The 18,287-nt window shown below is 35.0% G+C and overlaps 1 protein-coding gene across 1 annotated transcript in view; it reads left to right on the top strand.

The window, feature by feature from the left end:
* The window catches only part of LOC111050219, a 112,114-nt gene extending 94,142 nt beyond the window's left edge, over window positions 1-17,972 (top strand). Inside the window, 5 exon segments of the mRNA XM_039435273.1 lie at window positions 1,603-1,735; window positions 7,649-7,820; window positions 9,194-9,364; window positions 12,107-12,451; window positions 17,718-17,972. Of these exon segments, the coding sequence (XP_039291207.1) occupies window positions 1,603-1,735; window positions 7,649-7,820; window positions 9,194-9,364; window positions 12,107-12,451; window positions 17,718-17,861 (965 nt within the window). The 3' untranslated portion in view covers window positions 17,862-17,972.
* The last annotated feature ends 315 nt before the right edge of the window (window positions 17,973-18,287 follow it).

Below are 18,287 nucleotides of genomic sequence, written 5' to 3'. Positions count from 1 at the left end.
TGACAGTGACTGTACATCAGTTTGCCAGAATATTTTATTTTCACTTTTGACAGTAGACAAACAATTCTCAGCCGCCATTTTTTTCTTCATTCTATCAAAATACTTGAGTACACAAGTCGTATAATTGATTTAAAATGTATTTTTGAAACAATAAAATAATTTTTAGACATTACCGTATGAGCAACACAAATTAAAATACCTGAAATGACATTTTAAAAGTTGATAACTAACCATCCTAGACTCCATCCATGCTTCAGTAGGCTACACGTATAGGTTAGACTCGTACTGGTATAAATAATATTGAAAGGTTATTTCAGAATTATTTACATTGAAATTACTTTTTTTGGATATGATTTTTATTTTTCTATTATCTTTAAAAGAAATTGGAGTAGAATACCTACCAAATAACTTAATTTCTGTTGTTTTGAAATTCAGATTGTTGTATCATAGCTTTTTAAACTAGCCGCCATTTCATATTTGTATAAAAATAAAAATCTGATCTCAGTTATGAAAGCAAATATTTGAATCAAAATATGAAAAAATATATTTTCTTGATTAATTTGACATTAAATTGATTATTCTATCAAGGAAACGATAATTATTATTAGATCAAATTTAATGGGATGAATTGAGTAATAGCTGTATACACTCAGTGCCAAAATGGAGAGACTTGGCAACGTTTTTCTCCTATCTTTCTTCACTGCCATTATAACGTGGACCTCACTATAGTCCTGAATGACTCTAGTGACTGAGAACCCTTTATATTTTCTGGCAAAATCTTGAAGACTTTTTTCCCAATATATTTGAGATTTAGCTTACAAATTCGTTTTATGCTGTTCAGTATAATATATCATTTCATTTGTGCTCCTTACATTTTATGCTGGTGGATGTCAGCTCCTATCACCCACCCACTTATAAGAATATACAGCCACATGATATGTATATAGCCTTATGAAACGCTGTCATAACGTGGACCACACTATATTGTAATTAATAATATTCGTATGGCTTTTATTCTTTTATTGGTGGGGAGCTCCTGACGGAAGTTCCACCTCGCCTCTATATTTATCATTTGAGCCGTCAATGGGCCTTACGACTGTCATACTTCAACCGGTATCGACAGTTTAACATGCCCATCCGATAACACGGGAGTGACCCGTTCAAAAACTTTTTGTTATGAGCGGGGTTTGAACCGAGGATCTCTAAGAGCTTGATATACTAGAGCAGGCATGAGAGCGTACACATATCTTCAGTCAACCGAGCGGTTTCGATCAGAGCAGTAATATATGTTTAAGAGTAATTATAGTGATTAAGTACATAGATTAAGATATTAAGATTGAGTACATAGATGTTGCACCTAGTAATTATTTATCGCAACCAAGCGCAAACCGCTCATGAATCGCAGTCATGTGTACGAGGCTGGCAAACCGAGCGATTTGCCAATCGAGCGACAACCGAGCGTGAATCGCTGTCATGTGAACAAGCTGTAAGTTGCTAAGCAAGCACTCTATCCACTAGACCACGGATCACTCCATATTGTAATTAGTTGATGCTGACTGACTAATATTGTACATGTATTGTGAATGTGTGAAATTGTTGTAGGTGATACAGTGTATGTGCTGAGGGACATCCCCAACGAAGAGACCGGCACTAAGCACAACTACAAGACAATCAAGGTCATCGACTATAACGACTGTGATATTTTCCGCATTGAGAGGCTCTGGAAAGATGAAAAGTGAGTATTCGATTAATTGATTGATCTTCTACATAAGAAGAGAGTGAGCGGGAGAGAGTAGGGTTGTGTTTGTTCGCATCAAAACATGTCAACTTGTGGATTGCATATCCACAAATATCGGAAAAACGGGAATGATTTAGATCTACAAATTTTGCACATAGATTCTAAAAATATCAATCTCGTGTAACTCGAAGCCCAAATTTCAATTTTACTTCTAGATTTATCAGAATAAGGGGTTTGCACAGTGACAGTTTAAACTAAATTTCCAGAATTATTTCCAGCTGTGTAATCTTAATCAATCAGCGAGAAATTTTATCTAGCTAGACAATTTTTAATCGATTTGATCAACATAATCTGATTTGTTGACATGACATGATAATCCTCCTAAACTAGAGTATATCATAATTTTCAAAGTTGATCATTATTTGACAATTTCAAGTGATTAGTGAGTGTTATTTTGTTATTCAATTTGGTTTATCTAAATTATATTTTTTTTGTTTTCATATGTTTGAATAGAAAATTGAACCTGAATTCAAGTGTATGGAACATAGCCTACTTTCTGGACTATTTATAGTGTATAAATCAAAATTCGGGAAAAAACAGTTTTGGGCTGTGCCTGTTAGTACTTCCCCAATCATTTTAAAGAATTGTGTTCGGTTTATCAAAAGTCAATAAATAAATAACAAGCGAAGCTCGGTGTCCCGATATTAGAACTATAATCCAGAGAGACTACCTCTTCGAAACAGATGGTTAAAATTGGCGACTAAATTAATCACCAGTCCAATTTTGTCAGGTTTGTTTTGGCATTAAGTTGAGGAAGGTTCCTAAACAAGGTTTGAGTTCTGTCACTTTATTAGGTTAGCACCAAACTGAGGAGCTTATCTATACTTTAATAAAGGAAAGAACTGGCTTATTTATACACGTACGGGATAGGAAAATTATGTTTGACGCATCATGACGTCTAACTGCTGGACTGAAATTAACTTGAAATTTTGCATATAGATTTTTAATTAACTGAGGATGGTTCTTCGCCTACTTCAAACTCTAAGATTACACTCGGTCAAGTTTTAAAATAGACCATTGCGGAGCACGGGTTACCTGTTAGTGTTTAATAACTGACCGAAGCGAAGCTGAGTTCTTAGTTTCGACTCGATCGGCTTTTGTCTGTTTGTTTGTACCGCAGTTACAGTCGCAGTTATTGTCCGATTTGAATAAAATTTTGTATACAAGTACTTTGAAACAAGGCGCGTTGACGTTCATATGATTTTTAAAGTTTTTTTGAAATTTTGCAGTTGAAGGATAATACAAAATGAAAATTAGTCACCTTCGAACGCCAATATTACGGTAAAAATCAGACTGTACAATTATTCATCATAATCCATCTGATTCATATTTATTTTGAAATTCATACAATTATTGTAAACCATACAGAAATTGAATTGTAATTTCAATTTATTTGTTTATGTCATAAGCTATACTAAAGAGTATTGTCATACAGTACTAAGTTGTGTCACAAACAAAGCATAGATTAAGGCCGGGTGTATGCTGAGACACGCAGCACAAACATGCCAGAAAACTGTTGACGTTCATTCTTATCTATACGAAATGGATATATACCTTCTGTGTTTTCCATCCTCCTTGTGTTTTCAATCTGTTATTTTACATTAAAAAATAGGGTACTATGATGTTATATCATAAATAAATGAAAGGAATTGGATATAATATACTAAATCACTGATTTGACGAAACCCTTCCCAGAATGACTTACCTCAAACAGAGACAATTTGTAATGGCCGGCACGATCTCCTGATTTTCCCCGTGTGATTTTTCTGTGAGGCTTTTTGATATCGTATAATGTCTATGTGAACCGTCCAAAGATCTTCTTGAAAGAATAAAATACAGGAAGAACTTGCCAAAATTATATCTGCAATGTTTGAAAGGGTAATATCAAATACTAGAGATGAGTACTCTTAAGCCCGATCCAGGCGCTCAAGTTTAGCTTCAGTCTTCTGCTCAAGTAAAAGTCGGAGCCTGTAAGTCGTTGCGTCTGGACGGTAAAACGGATGGGTCTTCAAGCTTAAGTCGTCAAACTTGAAATGTATCGGTCGGGAATCTTTTTCCATCAAACCGTCCGTCTTTTGCCTATCCACCAAAACCTAAATCGCGTAAAAATGGAGATAGAAAAATTGTGATTTCAGATTCGGATTCAGCGCCCTCAAATTAATAAAATGCCTCGCGAGTACTTGAAAATAAGCAAGTTTTTATTATCGATTGTATATAACGGCATTCAATCTTTTTTTGTTTCTTGATTCTCATGATAATCTCAGAATTTCATGTTGATATGATTTACTATCATGATATATTAAGATGTACTATATTTATTTATTTCATTGGCAATTACAGATCATAATTACAATAAATAAAATAATATGATTGGGAGAAGACAACAGGCATAGCCCAAAACTGTCTTCTCCCAAATTTTTACAAATAAAAGTTTCAAAAAAGAATAAGGTTAAGATTTCACTTTCACTTCAAAATATTGATGATAAGAATACTATCTACAAATTTTCAATCCATTAACAATCACTGTGTCTCGAGATATGACATGTAAACAAAGCCATTTAGCGATTAACAGTAATATTTTTGTCATTATGTTGTTGAATATAGCATTATCCAGTTTAATCAGCGAAAAAATACAATATAATTATTACTCATCTACCGGATATATGTCAACCGTATACGATTCAGACTCAATGAACCATATCACAATTCATATTGAAGTGACACATAACCTACAGCTACTTTGGACTGTTGTGAAAATTAGAATTGGAACCGTTTTGGGCGTAAGTTAGCCTGTGGTACTTTTCTGTAAGTTGTATAATTCTGAATGATTGAATAAATAAATGAACATATCAAGAACTGAGCTTGTGAGCACAAAAATAGGAAAACGGATGACATAAGACGGATGCGTGTGGACGCAATTTTACATCAGTATTGTGCTTGAACCAAACGATCCGTCTTTTGCTTGAGCAAAACACTGATGCTAAACTTGAGCGTCTGGAGACCCGGCTTTAGGGCCGGTTTCCGAGTTCGGAATTTAGCTAAGGTCTAGATTTTAAATAGCTGAAGTCAGAAGATTGGCTTTTCGAAACGGGACGTGATCGTAGTCCACGTTCAAATTAAATTTCGAAAAATTAAAAAATTGAACACAAAATGAAATAAAGAGAAAATAGTCTAACGTTTCAGCTATTACTTTCCTTGCCCTATTACCATAGGTAAGGAAAGTATTGCTTTCCGAAAAAAATTAAGGTACCCAAATTTCTAAATTTCTATACGTTTCAAGGTCCCCTGAGTCCAAAAAAGTGGTTTTTGGGTATTGGTCTGTATGTGTGTGTGTGTGTGTGTGTGTATGAGTGTATGTGCGTCTGTGTACACGATATCTCATCTCCCGATAAACGGAATGACTTGAAATTTGGAACTTATGGTCCTTACAATATAAGGATCCGACACGAACAATTTCGTTCAAATGCAATTCAAGATGGCGGCTAAAATGGAGAAAATGTTGTCGAAAACAGGGTTTTTCACGATTTTCTCGAAAACGGCTCCAACGATTTTGATTAAATTTATAACTAAATTAGTCATTGATAAGCTCTATCAACTGCCACAAGTCTCATACCTGTAAAAATTTCAGGAGCTCCGCCCCATCTATGCAAAGTTTAATCTTAGATTCCCAATTATCAGGCCTCAGATACAATTTAAACAAAAAAAAAATCGAGTGGAAAAGATTGAACATGAAAATCTCTATAATTAGTTTTTAGTAACATTTTCACCTAAAATTGAAAATAAGCTAGAAATTCGAGAAAATGTGATTATCCAATTGCAAAATGTTGGCAACTGATGATTCTATTAAATCATTCACTATGAAGAGATAGCAGATATCGTGTGTCTCCAGCGTTATTGTCCTGTCACCAGCTGGCTCAGATCTTTTAATAGTAGACTTGAGATGCGCGTGAACACTAGCGTCAGGTGATAAATTTTCATAACGGCAAGGAAAGTTGTGTGAGTGCGTCACACCAGATTTATTTGAATTAATTAGGACTACGCCCCGTTTCGGAGAGCCAATTTTCTGACTCCAGCTATTTAAAGTCTAGAACTTAGCTAAATCCCGAGCTCGGAAACCGGCACATAGTGTATCCATAGTGGGGTACGTCAACATCATGATATGTACTCTTCAAAACTGCAACTGCAACAAAACTCTAAATGCATACTTCCATTCAGGAAATAAAATGAAACTTTTCTGACTCTTACAATGTGTTTTATCAAGTTTTGATGCCCTACTCTTTATGAGTCTGGCACACACGAGAAAATCGAGAAAAAACTGTTTGAAATTTTGCTTTGAACTCGACGAATGTACTATTTTCAACATTGAGTGCTCATAAAAAGTTCAAAAAAAATAAAAAACAAAGGAACAAACTACATGACTTATTCAAAATGTCTTACTCTTTCCAACCATATACTTTTTCGTTAATGTGGTAATTGAGTGGAATATTTCTAATTTATTTATCAATTTAAGCCATCTAAATTCAAAATTTATAGTTCTAATGTTTATTTTGGACCAAAAAGTTATAAAAATTGTACACGTGAAATTCTAACCTTATCTTGGACTTTGTCACCTATAAATTTGGAAGAAAAATAGCACAAGGACTACCTTATTATTTTATCTTTCAATGTTATTACATTAGTGTTATTTGCATTGTAAATAAATAAATAATAATAATAAATATACTTAGAAATAGATTTTGACTGATAGTTTTCTAGTTATTAAAGTTTTAAAAAAATATCGAAAATTTATATACTGTGTTCTCGAAAACTAAGGGATAATAAATTTGACTACATAATTTTTGTTGCAAATTTCATGTAGAATCTATGGTCTTCGACTGTTACACCTTGTGTGGGACATTCTCTATATGAATAGAATAAATTGAGAAAATCTCACTTCCTCTTCTTGTTCTATTTTCTTCTACTTCTTCTTTTTCCTCGTCTCCTGGAACCTTCCCTTAAGGGACTTTCCACAATCAAAAGCCATACGAATCTACTTTTTGCTCTTCTCCTTCTTTTCCTCCTCCTCTTTCCTACCATTCTCCCTTCTCCAGTATACTTATTCTCCTTTTTCTTCTTCTCCTCCTTCACCTTGCTCTTTTCTGACCCCTTCTACTCCTATTTCTTCTCCTTCTCCTCCATCCACTACTCCTCCTACCCTTCTTCCTTCTCCTATCGTCTCCTTCTCTTCTGTCTCCTGCATTCTTCTTATTTTTCTTCTATTTCTTCTTCCCTCCCTTTTTTCTTCCTCTTCCTCTCCTCCTTCTCCTCCTGCTCCTCCTTCTCCCACCCTTTTCCCTTATCATGTCGTCTTCTTTTTCTTCTTCTTCCTCTCCTCCTCCTGCTCCTCCTACTCCTACTCTTTTTCCTTATCATGTCTTCTTCTTCTTTTTCTTCCTCTTCCTCTCCTCCTTCTCCTCCTGCTCCTCCTTCTCCCACCCTTTTCCCTTATCATGTCGTCTTCTTTTTCTTCTTCTTCCTCTCCTCCTCCTGCTCCTCCTACTCCTACTCTTACTCTTTTTCCTTATCATGTCTTCTTCTTCTTCTTCTTCTTCTTCTTCCTCTTCCTCTCCTCCTCCTGCTCCTCCTTCTCCTACCCTTTTTCCTTATCATGACTTTGTCTTCTTCTTCTTCTTCTCCTTCTTCCTCTTTCTCTCCTCCTCCTGCTCCTCCTTCTCCTACCCTTCCTTCCTTCCTATCCTCCTTCGTCATCCTCTCCTGTCTTCTTCTCCTTCTTCACCTCTTTCGTTTCTTCCCTTCTCCTCCTCTTCCTGTACTTGCTTTGATGTTGTTTTGCCTTGTGTTGTGTTGTAGGGGCGACCGGTTTGTGTTTGGCCACCATTACCTGCGGCCTCACGAGACCTACCACGAGCCGACGCGCAAGTTCTACCTGAACGAGGTGATGCGGGTGCCGCTCTACGAGGTGGTCTCCATCGACCTCGTCATGGCGCACTGCTACGTCCTCGATCCAAACACCTACTGCAAGGTCAGCAACTTTCATTCATTCACTCATTCATAATCAACAGAACTAAAAATTCTTCTCCTTCAAATTCTTCAAAATTCTACTAAGTCAAGTTTTAAAATAGACCCTTGCGGAGCAACGTGTTACCTGTTATAGTGAGGTCTACGTTATAATGGCAGTGTTTGATTAGCAATGATAGTGCTATCCTTGTCCATCATTGAACAAAGCAGATAGCACTATCTCCGTCTTGCTTTGCTCTGTTACCAGAACGTCTCTTAACAATGTAGAATTAATAATTAACAAAATATTTCATATTAATCATTAAAATTCATAATGAAATTATTGAAAAATATAATTTCTTGCTGAATAAAATATAATTGATTATTTTAAACAAGAATGAACAAGTTAATATTACATCAATAAACCTGTATCAGCTACCGTCTATAGAAGGCATTGACAAGACATAGGATCGGAAACGTTGTTCTCCTATCTTTCTTCACTGCCATTATAACGTGGACCTCAATATAAATTGACTAGATTCACTGGGATAACTTTAGTCACAGCCATCTAGTCCTATACTAGGCTATTAAACGAGCAATTTCTGTCTGTATGTCACCAGATCTCGAAAACGATTTTCACGAAATTTGGAATATAACGGGTTTATGATATAAAAATTCGATTACACTAGGACTCATCCCTGGGAAAACTCGCTGAATGACGTCCTTGGAAAAACAGCTAAGAATTTCGTCGTCTGTCGATAATGGAAGTGAATGAGCGAGTGCGTGTGAGGGAGTAAAAAAGAATTATGCCTCAGCTGTTGAACCATTGCATTCAATCACCTGATCTCACGAGAAAAAAAATCTGGCATGAAATTAAGCGACATGATCAACATAATTTATTATATATCTGATTTGTTGACATGTCCAACGATATGATTTTATTCAAAATAGTTTTGAATTATTCATGATTGTTTTAAATAATTTTTATTCATATCAACAAATATTATATCGAACATAGTATATCATTCTAAATATAAACTTTAAATGTAATATTTCCTCCTTCGTTATAAATATTCTATTCTTTTGTACTCCAGAGCGAAGCTCGGTCCCCCAATATTGTGTAATTATTCCTCTACTACTCTATCATATCTTCTTCTTCTTCATGCGTTTCTCTTCATCTTCATGTCTTCTTCTCCTTTCTTTTTTGTTCTTTCTCTTCTCCTTTTCCTCCTCATCTTTATCATCATCATCATCATCATTATCTTCTTATTTGTCTTTTTCCTCTTCATGTCTTCTTCTTCGTCTTTTTTTTCTTTTGAAAATGATACAATAATAGTGAATGGTTGATTTGATTTTACTACATTGTATAAACTTTTTCTTTCAATAAATTTGATTTAGGGTCGACCAAGGGACGCCGTGATGGAACATGTCTACATCTGCGAATACAGGGTGGACAAGGGTGCACGCCTGTTTGCCAAGTTGGCACGCGCCAAGCAGCCGCCCGTCTGCACAAAGGCGTATGCCTTTCACACGTATGCGCAGCGTCTCAAGATATCCCGAACCTATACGGTGAGTATTAGCAAAATTAAAATTCAATTCAATTCATTTCACCAAAACACAGAAAACGTGACAATCAGAATAAAAAGCAATAATTATTATTCTAAATATCTATATCAACTATCTGAGAAATTGCCTCTCAGATATATCTATGTTTTCAAAGTATTGTATATGTTTTATGTTATGTCTGGAAACTGTGGTCATGCGTTGTTCAGGGATGTTCCTAGTTATCAAACTAGGAGAGTGACATCTGATTTACTAAGACTTCCTAAATCGTATACCACTTGTTTCCAGAAATCGTTTGTATTTCTCGGCCCTAAGTTTTTCAACAATATTCCTCTTGAAATTAAGAGAACACAAAATCGACTTGTTTTTAAAACAAAAGTTCTTGGATGGCTTAGAGGTCTTATGCCTGACTATCTAGAGACCTTATTCAATGTGGTTTCTTAGTTAAAATACTCTGATAATGGTGGCTATGCATTGGCTAAATGAGCTGGAATTGGAGAGTGAGCATGGTTAGTGTGAATGTGTGAGTGATTGGTTGCTAATTTTTCTTTCTTTCTTCTTTTTATATTTTTCTACTTCTCTATAAATTCATAAATTATCAGATACTCATTCCTGCTCGCAGACGTAGAGTTTTGTACTCTCAGCAAGCAGTATTTTTCTATCCAAATTTACAAATTAGTCCTGGTTTAGCATGTTCGAATTCTTGTCTGATGTTATTGTTTAATAAATTAGACTTTTATATTGTTCAGCTGTATTATTTTTTCTCATAATTTGTAAATATTGTGAATTGGATTGAATAAAATTTGAATTTGAATACGGCTGGAGGTGAAGAACTACTGGCATAAGTGAAACACTTGTTCGCCAATAGGAGTAGAGACTTAACTTCTTCTAAATCTTAAACTAGTAATTTAAAATGGAATCTTTTTATTCAAACAATGGTAAGTATATTTAAAATAAATGCCATCAATTGTGAATTGATCCTGACAGTAATGAATAGTTTAAAAGGCAGAAACAAATTTGAACTCATAAAATATTAAGATGGAAATAATAGTTGTGAAGTATCCAGTTTTTAATATTTATTGGTACAAACTTGATAGGTACACCGATGAGCTCGTTCGGTATGCAGTTTACAATCTTTGGAGCGATGTATACCAGCTGCTTACGAATGACCGTAAAATTAGAATCATAAGTAACATATAAAATATAACAAATATAAAATAATATAAAAATATTTAAAAAAAATCTAAATTTGGGAGAGGAATAGCACAAAGTTACCTTATTTTTTCTCTTTCCATCATTTTTATGATGTACTTATTGTATGAATCAATAAAGAAAAAAGGTAGCGCTAGAATACTGAGTGCCGGTTGCACAAAATCCGGTTAAATTTTTAAACGACCTTGGTATAGGTCGTTTAGGTTCCGAATTATTTCAAGCCGATTTTTTTTAACTGGCGCCGATTACTGTGGACTACTGTATTATTATTAATAAACATTTATTTATTGCGGATTATGTCCACATGAGCTTTTTGCTTGTGCGTGGGTAATGGGAAGTACGAGGATAAATTATGAGATGATCAACATCCATGCCTACTCGATCATCGAATTTCGATGGGATTCGAACCCGCGACCAGGTTCGAACCTATTTCGGACTATGTGTAACCTTATCTAAATTTGGGAGAGGAATAGCACAAAGTTACCTTATTTTTTCTCTTCCCATCATTTTTATGATGTACTTATTGTATGAATCAATAAAGGTAGCGCTAGAAGACTGAGTTCCGGTTGCACAAAATCCGGTTAAATTTTAATCGTGATTAATTCCACGAGAACTAATCAGAGAAGCCGCCTTATCAAGAAGGCTTTCTTTGATTGGTTCTCGTGAAATTATTCACGATTGAAATTTAACCGGATTTTGTGCAACCGGGCCTGAAGGTTGCAATGCCTCAGTCAACTCATTATATTCCAGTCAAATAGTAATTTTTCAGGAAACAGTTCATAAAACAAAGTAGCTGCCATTTGAAAATTTATGTTTTGAATAAACTAACCAAAAAAACGTTGATTTTACGAAAAATACAGGAATAATTTCTTTGTTTTTTTCGTTAGCTTCCTAGAAACTCTTATCAGAGTTTATGAATTGTCAAAATTTACAACACATACGGTAACACAATAAAAGGAGAAGAAAATCACACAAAGGAACCCTCTCTACACACAAACTCTACCGTGGTATAGAACCTTCCAACTTTCAGAAAGCTCTTCAACTCCTTCACAAAACATCTTCACAATTTTTCAAATAAGTAGGAAGCTTTCTAATAAATTTAAGGTCCATATATGTTGGGGATTCTAAAAAAGAGCTGTTCTGTGTTACAGTGAATCATAGTCTCCTCTAATTCTTGTATTGTATCTATAAGTATCCGTATTTATATACATAGACTTCCTTTTTTCAGTAAATTTAATTAAAAATCGATTGACACCTCATTTGTCTAGATTTGAAGAATATGAAGTGAGATAATATGGCAGCTTGATTTTGCTTTTGATTTATCTGAATTCACAATTTCTGGTTAGCTACTATATTTTTAGACTGAAAATTGTGCTGAAATTAGTTGTGGTGGTAATGTAGAACCTGTTTTGGAGTTTTCCATTTCGAATTCGGAAGAGAAGTAGCGCAAGGTTCTCCTCTCGCAATAATTTTAATTAGAAGTGTTATTTTTGGAATAAATAATCACGATTTTGTGAATTTATTTTTTGTTTTCAGCCTCATGGTCCACCTCCATCAACCTCATCCGTTTCCGGCGGAAAAACGTCCACTGCGCATGACTTGGAGCAGCAAGGAAGTTCCGTTACATTGTCAAGCAATGCAACGGTGGCGAAAAGCAACGCAACGGCGACGAAAAGCAACATAGCGGTGGCGAAAAGCAACGCAACAGTGACGAAAAGTAACGCAACGGCGGCGAAAAGCAACGCAACGGCGGCGAAAAGCAACGCAGTGGCGGCGAAAAGCAACGCAACGGCGGTGAAAAGCAACGCAGCGCTGACTGTTTGCAACGTAACAAACAATTCGTCTCAAACCGATGTTACTCGGTTACCTATGGCAGCTAGGGTAAGTACTCATTCCATTCATTTATCAATCCACTTATATCTATACTACTAATACTTAGGCTTTTGTCTGTTTGTTTGTAACGCAGTTACAGTCGCAGTTATTGTCCGATTTGGGTGAAATTTGGTATGGAAGTTCTTTGAAACAAGGCGCAGAAACGTATGTGTAACGATTTTTGATAAGACCTCCAGTTTTTTTTGTAATTTAAAAAACCGCAGAACAACCTCCATCCTGAAAGTTACTTTTTCGTATCTAAAGCCGTTATCTTTGAAGATACAGCAATTCATGCTCCTACTTTTTCGCCTTCAGTGTCACCAGCCCATGGTGACTGAGAGCAAAGTTAGTAGACAGTTGGACTGAGAGAGCTAGAGCATTGTATATCACACTGTGGGACCCAGGTTCAAATCTCAAATCTCGTTCCGACCAGATTTTTTTTTTGCAGATGATACTAATTGTTTTATCTTATTCTAATAATATATTATCATTATGAAATAAACTATTATGATTAGATAGAATAATTAAATTGAATCATCTTATTATTATTAAATTGATTTATCAAATTAATTGGATAAGTTATTTAAAAAAAAAACTCTTTATTGTATTGGAGTCCAATACTGCAGTTGTAGAAAAAAAATTGTATGTGATTCCAGCGATAAAGTTGAGTTTTACGCTCTCAATACATAAATAACTATTATTGTCTATGTTATTGTTTTAGTTGTGGACTATTTTTATCATCATAAAAATTAATCTAAATCAACAACTATTTTAGTTGTAGACAATATTCAACATCATAAACATTTCTTTACTCTCCAACTTCTTTTATTCATAACTATCAGTTATTATTTTAGTTATTTTTTAATTGAATTTTCAGTTAAAAATAAATCGAAATTCCAATATTAATTACTGTACATTTATGGGTTACAATAATTGTATGAATTTAAAAAAAAAAATAAAAATCCTATGGGGATTAATTATAAATTTCATTTGTTGAAATGCTAATTGATGAATAATTATCATTAAACGAAAATACAAATAAAATGCTGTACATCACCCCGAAGACTTCTGCTACTGCAAATATTGATAACAGGGTAAACAGCTAGATGGAAATTCGATGAGCACTACTATTCAAAAATTATTTGTCAGCCCGGGAAAAAACACCTATTTTATTAATATTATTCTACATTTATTTATGAATTTATTTTATTTGAGAAGAAGAAAAACAAGAACAAATAATGATGATGAAGAAAACGAAGAAACCAATACACAATTGTTTTTCTTCTTCATGTGTTCATCTTCTTCTTCTCCCTCATTCAGTCTTCATTTTCTTCATCTTGTTATTCTTCCACTTTTCCTGATTTTTTCTCCTCCTCCTCCACCTTCACCTCCTCCTTCACCTCCTCCTCCCCCTCATACTCCTCCTCCTCGAATATTCTTCTTTTTCTCCTTCATCTCCACCTGCCTAATTTCCTTTTCCTCCTGTCTCCATATTCTTCTTCATATTCTTGTTCTTCTGCTTCTCATTCTCCTCCTCCTCAAGTCTTCATACTCTTATTTTTTCCCTTCGTTTCCTCCTTTCTTCTTCAACTTCTCCTCCTCTCCCTTTTCCTCCTGTCTTCGTATTCTTCTTCTTCTCCACCCCTCACCACCTCCTGTCTCATTTTATTCTTTTTCTTCTTCTTCTTCTTCTTCTTCTTCTTCTTCTTCTTCTTCTTCTTCTTCTTCTTCTTCTTCTTCTTCTTCTTCTTCTTCTTCTTCTTCTTCTGATGATGATGATGATGATGATGATGATGATGATTGCTGATTACCAATTGATGTTCACTGCTAGTACATTGTTATTTTGTCATTTATTTTGATGTTTTGACTAGGCCTATTGTTTTTGGCTCAATAAAATGAACATAACCTATTTTTGGGAAATTTCTATCAAAATTTTGGAAAGGAGCAGTTTTGGGCTTTAAGGCTGTGCAAAGGCTAAAAATAAACTTTCTACTGGTGATATTTTTCAAAGTTTATCGATTTGTATTTATAATCAAGCTATCAAAATGAAAAAGTTTTCTCAGGATTTTTTTTCGATCATTACTTTTTGAGATATGAACGAGTGAAGTTTCAATTTTTGGGACAGAACATTTTAAATTCGGTAAGATATGAATCCATGAGTCAGAGGATGGATTCTTCATGGTATTGTTGATCTAGTAAAACAAAAACTTTCTCAAAATATCAATTTTTAAGCTATAGTGAGGTCCACGTTATAATGACAGTATTTTGGTTAACTTTGGTTTTGCTATCCTTGTCTATCATTCGACAAAGCCGGTGTTACTATCCTTTTCTAGGTCCACAACGATGCCAATCATGTTTTTGACAGTGTAAAAATATAATTAATGCAGAGAATCGGCATCGCTATTCTCCTATCTTTATCTACTGCCATTATAACGTGGACCTCACTACAGTTATTCAATTTACTAGAAATAACCAAAAATAACTTTCAGTTGAGTTATTTTTGGTAAATTGAAAAACTTTTCCAAAAATTGATATTTTAAGAAAATTTTTGTTTTACTAGATCAACAATACCATGAAGAATCCATCCTTTGAATCTCAAGGATTTATCTCTTACCGAATTTGAAATGTTCTGTCCCAAAAAATTAAACCTTAGGCGCTCATATCTCAAAAAGTAATGATAAAAAAAAATGTTTTCCTGAGAAAACTTTTTCATTTTGATAGCTTGATGATATACAAATAAAAAATATCACGAGTAAAAAGCTTATTTTTACTTTCCTTGCCCTATTACCGTAGGTAAGGAAAGTATTGCTTTCCGAAAAAAAATAAGGTAGCCTACACCAATTTCTAAATTTCTATACGTTTCAAGGTCCCCTGAGTCCGAAAAAGTGGTTTTTGGGTATTGGTCTGTATGTGTGTGTGTGTGTGTGTGTGTGTGGTGTGTGTGTGTGTTTGTGTATGAGTGTATGTGCGTCTGTGTACACGATATCTCATCTCCCAGTTAACGGAATGACTTGAAATTTGGAACGTAAGGTCCTCACACTATAAGGATCCGACACGAACAATTTCGATCAGATGTAATCCAAGATGGCGGCTAAAATGGCGAAAATGTTGTCAAAAACAGGGTTTTTCGCGATTTTCTCGAAAACGGCTCCAACGATTTTAATCAAATTTATACCTGGAATAGTCATTGATAAGCTCTATCAACTGCAACAAGTCCCATATCTGTAAAAATTTCAGGAGCTTTGCCCCATCTATGCAAAGTTTGATTTTAGATTCTCAATTATCAGCCTTCATATACGATTTAAACAAAAAATTTCAAGTGGGAAAGATTGAGCATGAAAATCACTGCAATTAATGTCCAGTAACATTTCCACCTAAAATTGAAAATAAACTTGAAATCCGAGAAAATGTTATTATTAATTTGCAAACTGTTGGCAACTGTTGGTTCTATTAAATCATTCACTACGAAGAGATAGCAGACCTCGTGTGTTTCCAGCGTTATTGACCTATCACCAGCTGTCTCATATCTTTGAATAGTAGACTTGTGATGTGCGGGAACACTAGCGTCAGGTGATTAATTTTCATAACGGCAAGGAAAGTTGTGTGAGTGCGCCACACTAGATTTTTAGCCTTTGCACAGCCTTAAGCCTGCTGTTCCTCTCCCAATCATTCATAGTTTTGAGAATTATATATTGATGTTTTATTGATTCATACAATAAGTTCATCATTAAAATGATAGGGAGAGAAAAAATGAGGTAACCTTGTGCTATTCCTTTTCCAAATTTAGATAAGTTACACATAGTCAAAAATAGGCCAAGTCTTGTAGTTGTTCACTTCACAAAATTTTCAGTCCTCAATTATTTTCACAATGTACATTTTTAAATTTAGATGTTTCAAAACCAAACATAGGAAAAATATTTCACAGTCATGTATCTATCAATGTATAAATCCTATTATATTAAGCGAGCAATTTCTGTATATCTGTTTATATTTTTATATCTGGTTATTTATGTTCAACGGATCTCGAATACGGCTCTAACGATTCTCACGAAATTTGGAACATAGTAGGTTTATGATATAAAAATTCGATTGCACTAGGTCTCATCTTTGGGAAAACTCACTGAACGACATTAAAAGGATAATTCATCCTTGGCTGAAACAGCTGAGACTTTCGTCGTCTGTGGATAGTAAAAAGTGAGCGAGTGATTCTGTGGAAAATCAAAATATCGCATCCCCGAAATTCATAAGCTGACGTATAGTCAGCTGTAAAATATAAACACGATCATTTTAGAGAATTGTGTTCTGTTCATGAATAAATAATAATCTGGTGTGGCGCACTCACACAACTTTCCTTGCCGTTATGAAAATTAATCACCTGACGCTAGTCATCACAAGTCTACTATTCAAAGATCTCAACCAGCTGTTAACAGGACAATAACGCTGGAGACACACGAAGTATGCTATCTCTTCATAGTGAATGATTTAATAGAATCAACAGTTAGCAATTGGATAATCACATTTTCTCGAATTTCGAGCTTATTCTCAATTTTAGGTAAAAATGTTACTGAACATTAATTCTAGAGATTTTCATGCTCAATCTTTTCCACTTGGAATTTCTTGTTTCAATAATTGTATCTGAAGCCTGATAATCGTGAATCTAAAATCAAACTTTGCATAGATGGGGCGGAGCTCCTGAAATTTTTACAGATATGGGACTTATGGCAGTTGATAGAGCTTATCAATGACTATTTTAGGTATAAATTTGATCAAAATCGTTGGAGCCGTTTTCGAGAAAATCGCAAAAAAACCCTGTTTTTGACAACATTTTTTGCCATTTTAGCCGCCATCTTGAATTGCATTTGATCGAAATTGTTCCTGTCGGATCCTTATAGTGTAAGGACCTTACGTTTCAAATTTCAAGTCATTCCGTTAACTGGGAGATGAGATATCGTGTACACAGACGCACATACACTCATACACACACACACACACACACACACACACACACACACACACACACACACACACACACACACACACACACACACATACAGACCAATACCCAAAAACCACTTTTTTGGACTCAGGGGACCTTGAAACGTATAGAAATTTGGAAATTGGGGTACCTTAATTTTTTTTCGGAAAGCAATACTTTCCTTACCTATGGTAATAAGGCAAGTTTCCTTACCTATGGTAATAGGGCAAGGAAAGTAAAAATAACGAGCGAAGCTCGGTGCCCCGATATTAAATAAATAAAATGAATTTGTATTTGCAGAGAGGCGATCAAAAGCAGCGTGTGAACAGCATTGCGTTGCGTCTGCTCGCACGCGCACCCAGCAAGCAGCCGCCACTCGACCTGTCCTATCTGCTGGAGCCGAGTCGACGCAACCGCAAGCGACCCGCCCTGCTCTGTCCATGAGACTGGTTTCTGCGCTGAACTCGACCACCTCTTCCAGGTTTCACGACCACATAGCACTATCAACCTCAGTTTACCAACAGGACAGGCTTCCGCGTGAGGTCCACGTTGTAATGGCAGTGAAGATAGATGGAATAACACGGTTGGCAATTCTCTATATTTGACTTTAGTTTGTCACAGACTGTACACACTAAAACACAGCCATCTTTTTTGGATAGCAAGATGTCTTCTCGGACTGTAGCTACTGCATCAGTTATCCTAGTTTTTAGATCCTCAATATTAAGTGCTACTCAAGCTATAACTCAATTCTTCCAATTAAATTTGATTCAATATTAATTTCTTTTTCTTTGATGAAATAATAAATATTATGTGAATTATCGGGTGTTTCAAAAAGATGACACAATTTTAAACAGTTATTTTTATTTAAAA

Source organism: Nilaparvata lugens, chromosome 9, assembly GCF_014356525.2.
Source record: "Nilaparvata lugens isolate BPH chromosome 9, ASM1435652v1, whole genome shotgun sequence".
NCBI classification, from domain to species: domain Eukaryota; kingdom Metazoa; phylum Arthropoda; class Insecta; order Hemiptera; family Delphacidae; genus Nilaparvata; species Nilaparvata lugens.
This window is presented reverse-complemented; position numbering and strand designations above follow the sequence as displayed.